Raw genomic sequence first — 5,000 nt, forward strand, 5'->3', positions numbered from 1 at the left:
CGCTTTCTGAGGAAACATGCTGGGTATTTTCGTGTTTCTATAACCCACCGAACTCTGACATGGATTACAGGATCTTTTCCGTGCGCACTTGGTCTTGTGCTTGCGTGTACACACGAAGGGGGTTAAGTCACTAGCAGGTCTGCACATAAGTTGACCTGGGAGATCGGAAAAATATCCACTCTTAACCCACCAGGCGGCAGCGACCGGGATTTGAACTCACGACCTCTCGATCAGGAGGCCGACGTCTTACCAATGCGCCACTTTGCCCGTTCGGGTGTCATAACAAAAGATGATTTCTTGCTCTGTCCTCTTTGCACAACAAAAACCTGTATTATCTCCTCTTTTAATCATAGTTCTGGAAAAAAAAATATATCGCAGACATTACAGGAAAGAAACTAATTAATGTCCGGCCTCATTGTACATACACTGGAGTACTGAAGATCCCGAGCCTGAGCACGTTCGATAATCGACCCAGGAACACGCCTGATTACTTTACACAGAAAACACTTAATCTGCCTATTCAGCTACGTTTTATGTTACGTTCTTATGAAATAGTGCATTTCAGATTGTATGACAGGGTTGCTTAACTTTTTGGCTTGAGTTTATATGGACCTCTCTTCCATATAAACTCTGACTAGCTTTCACACCTGGCAGAGGTAAGAACTTTGTCCGTAAATCTGCCGACACTGTTCGTCTGCGTCATACACCTGTCCCGGCATCAGTGTTCCTACATCAGGTACCTCACTGCTTGTGTTGTAGGATGAGTAGAGACAGTGTGCTCCTTTGCTATAACAAGTGAATGACATAAAGGATTGATAAAGATTGACACGTTTACCATTAACTAAAAAAAAAGAGTTAAAAACAAGAATATTTTTTGTAAATTTCATGTTTGAGACAGTGAGTCAGACAATGACAATGACAATGACAATGACAATGACAATGACAAATTCTTTATTAACGAGGGTAATGGCATAAGCAAACAGGTGCTTTTTTACATCCAGCCCTCGCCCATGGAAGGGTTTAATCTAATGATAATACGTTTTAAAAATGTTGGAATATCAAGAAGTAATAAAAACAAACGACAAACAAGCAAACGATTAACAGACTAAACAAACAAACAAAAATATACATACAAACGAACATGACATAATATTGTCAAAGGTATAATGAAAACTGTTTCAAGCAACAATAAACGTGTAAAACTTCGGGGGAAGAAAAAATCCGTGAAACTGAGGAGTCAATGAAGCAACTACGTTGCAAGTAATAGCAATGTAGCATCGTTACATAAGTCATGTTATGAAATTAATTAGGTACATTTATCTACTGAAACCTGTAAAAGGTACAAATAAGGCATCAACAATATAAACATGTTCAGGCTAAGTGAGAACGAAATGTGCCATGTATAAGGAATGAGAAATATCTGTCTTTAAAAGTCTTGGCATTGACAGAATGTTTGAGACCGCTTGGAAGTGAATTCCAAAGATTAGTTCCCGAAAAGAGTAGGCTGGACTTAAAAAGATCTATACGAGGCCGAGGAGCATAAATTTTTGTCGGGTCTCTTAAATTGTGGGAAGTGAATTCAGAAGAAAGAGGTGCAGGCGCTCTTCCAATTATGAGTTTATGCATCAAAACGCCTTTATTGTACATGAGTCTTGATTGAGGAGGAAGAATGTTTAAAAGTTTATAGTCTTCGTTGGAAACCGAAACTTGTAATAAAATAACTTTGATTGCTCTTTTATGTATACTGAATAACGGTTTTAGAGTTTGTGCACTCGCACAATCCCATAGTGTTGACGCATAATCAATGATCGATTGAATGTGAGCGTTAAAGAAAAGTTGCCTGCCATGCCTGTTCAAGAAGTGTTTTATTCTGGACAACAAGTAAAGCCTCTTGGAGAGTATTTTACAAACTCCTGTAACGTGATCAGTCCACGATAAATCGTTATCAAGAATAACACCTAGAACTTTGTGTTTATTAACTTCTTCAACAATGTGATTATCAATCGTTAAAGGTGGAAGTTTAGATTTTAAGTTTTGGCGTTTTTGTCTGGTGGTAATAAGCCTGTCTGTCTCTGACTCTGTCTGTCTCTGTTTGTCTCTCTCTATCTCTCTCTATATCTCTCTCTTTCTCTCTCTTTCTCTCTCTGTCTCTGTCTGTGTGTCTCTGTGTGCCTGTCTCTAAAAAGTATATTAATAAAATCATGGAGTGTTTTTGTGTGTGAAGGTGAAAAAAAATCAATTAAAGAATACAAAGACAGAAGTTGATCACATTCAGTTAGTCATAGCTGTGCCTCTGTTTGTGTGTGCCATTGTGTGTGTGTGTGTGTGTGTGTGTGTGTGTGTGTGTGTGTGTGTGTGTGTGTGTGTTTGTGTGTGTGTGCGTGCGTGTGTGTGTGTGTGTGTGCGTGTGTGTGTGTGCTTGACGTGGGAAAAAACTACTCAAGTCAGAGACAGATTGAGACAGTTAAAACAAAGAACAAATGCAACACATTCCCAGGAAAACAAAACAACAAAGAATATCAAATGAAACATTCAGCGGACAGTAAACCTACCCTTCAGTAGAAACTAATATATTACTTTACCTGCTGTCAAGGTTTTGCTTGATAAAATCGTCGAAATATTTTATACTGCAGCTGGAAAACTTCCATTTGTTGAGTCGCTTTGGATCTGTAAATGAGTAATTGCCGCTCCCTGACATAATGTAGAGATCTTCGTCCTTGCACCCTTGGCTGATCCCGTCGTGCTGTGCAGAAAGTCTGCAATTAAAAACAAAGCGAACAGTCCAGAACCACGAGAAATAGAGAATAGTACATGGCTTGCTGTGTCGTACCAGATTTACACTCGTTGCTTTTTCAAATAGTGAACAGCTCGCTGATCTCTCTCACGTATGTAGAATAATATCATGTATGCTAACTACAAAATCATGACAAATCAGTTATTTTGTGCCAATGGATTGTTACTATCTAATGCTACGTTTACACTATGTTCCCGGCGGCCACGGCAGCCCCGATTCAGGCCACCGTGGACAAAACGGGATGCACGTGAGACAACGTGGGGGGACGGAATGGGAAAACGTGACAGGCCGTGATTGCCGTGGATGCCGTGCCAGATTTTTAAACTGTCAAACAATTTGTCACGGCAGTCACGGTGCGGATTGGAAACCTGGTAGGCCGTAGTGAAACGTAGTAAACGCAACAAAACGTGACAGTACGTAATAGGCCGTAAAAAAACTTGGAGGCGGTCCGGAGTGGGTCCGTAGTGGGACGGGAAGCATGTGTATTCCCCGCCATCTCACGGTCATTGGAAGTTTCTGCACGTTCTGCTGCGTTAAGTGCGCGTTTTGTCACGGTTGCTTCACGGTTGCTGCGCGTTTTGTCCCGTTTTGCCACGTTTTTTCACGGTTCTCACAGCAAGCTAGGGTGTATGGTAGCCGTTTCGTCGCGTCCAATCACGACGTGTCCCGGCGTGAGACGGTTTGCCGGCCCGCCGCGTCACGGCGCGTTGCGTTCTACTACGGGCTGACACGGCGCGCGCGATCTGGGAGGGAGTATATAATAAGCCGGGCTTCAATGATACAGTACAGGATACAATGATTGCTATTGCTTGGGAGGCTTTCTTTTTATACCGTGGGTACAAACGTGCTCCAAAGCTGCCCGGCGTCCACGTTTCATCCGTAAAAAGCCTTGCCAGAACGTAAAAAACGTGTCAGACCTTGACCAGAACGTGAGAAACGTCAGGGATCCCATCAGAACGTGACGGGCCGGGAGGGAACGAACTGGCATCCGTGGGAGACCGCGGGCCGAACCGTAGTGCGCCTTGGAGCCTCCGGGACTCAGCCCCTTCCCCGGATACCGTGATAAACCGTGAGAAAACTTGATAAGACCTTACAAAACTTGAATACAGAGAAAAAAATAGCCAAAATCCCACGGCGCACTACGTTTCGGGCAAACGGGGCTGCCGTGGCCGCCGGGAACATAGTGTAAACGTAGCATTAGTATCCAGCCAACAAGTTTCAACGTTGCTAATGCTAGATTGACACTATGTTCCCGGCGGCCACGACAATCACGTTTCAGACCACCGTGGACAAAACGGGATGGAAGTGAGACAACGCGGGGGAACAGAATGGGCATACGTGACAGGCCGTGGATGCCGTGCGAGATTTTTAAACTGTCAAACAATTGGCCACGGCAGTCACGGTGCGGATGAGAAACCTAGTAGGCCGTAGTAAAACGGAGTAAACGCAACAAAACGTGACAGTACGCAATAGGCCGTAACAAAACTTGGAGGCGGTCCGCAGTGGGTCTGTAGTGGGACGGGAAGCATGTGTATTCCCCGCCATCTCACGGTCATTGGAAGTTTTGTCACGTTCTGTCGCGTTTAGTGCGCGTTTTGTCACGGTTACTTCACGGTTGCTGCGCGTTTTGCCACGTTTTGTCACGGTTCTCACGGCAAGCTAGCAAGGTGTATTGTAGCCGTTTCGTTGCGTTCAATCACGGCGCTTCCCGGCGTGTGACGGTTTGCGGACCTGGCGTGCTACGGTGCGTTGCGTTCTACTACGGTCTGACACGGCGCTCGCATTCTGGGAGGTAGTATATAATAAGCCGGGCTACAATGATACAGTACAGGATACAAAGATTGCTATTGCTTACGGGGGGGGGGGGGGGCTTCTTTCGGTGTGTGTGAGTGGGGGGGGGGGGGTATATGTGTGTGTTTATGCGTCCTTGTAGAAGAAAGTTCAGTGCAGTTCAGTTCAGCTCGCTAAACTAAATTTCCTCGCGGCGAGAATTGCCCAAGAAATGCTACTTCCTCGACACACTCGCCAAATCTAGCGTGTAAGAAACGGAGGACTGGCGCGCCCAACGGGGCCGTTTTGAGCATAAGTCAAATGTGGACAGGGTCGGCCGGGAGTGTCTGGACAGGCCTTTAATGGAGAGGGTTTCATTAAACATTACATTTATCATGATTTACTTGAAATCCTTTTAACAAAAGCGTAGTTGCTT

At 44.5% G+C, this 5,000-nt stretch overlaps 1 protein-coding gene across 1 annotated transcript in view; it reads right to left on the reverse strand.

Moving 5' to 3' along the window:
- Positions 1-647: 647 nt before the first annotated feature.
- LOC138956665 (A disintegrin and metalloproteinase with thrombospondin motifs like) overlaps positions 648-5,000 on the reverse strand; it is a gene marked incomplete at its 3' end in the record, with an annotated part of 6,342 nt that continues 1,989 nt past the window's right edge. The window contains 2 exon segments of the mRNA XM_070327962.1: positions 648-786; positions 2,583-2,756. Of these exon segments, the coding sequence (XP_070184063.1) occupies positions 648-786; positions 2,583-2,698 (255 nt within the window).

Source organism: Littorina saxatilis, unplaced genomic scaffold (assembly GCF_037325665.1).
Source record: "Littorina saxatilis isolate snail1 unplaced genomic scaffold, US_GU_Lsax_2.0 scaffold_2007, whole genome shotgun sequence".
Classification (NCBI taxonomy): domain Eukaryota; kingdom Metazoa; phylum Mollusca; class Gastropoda; order Littorinimorpha; family Littorinidae; genus Littorina; species Littorina saxatilis.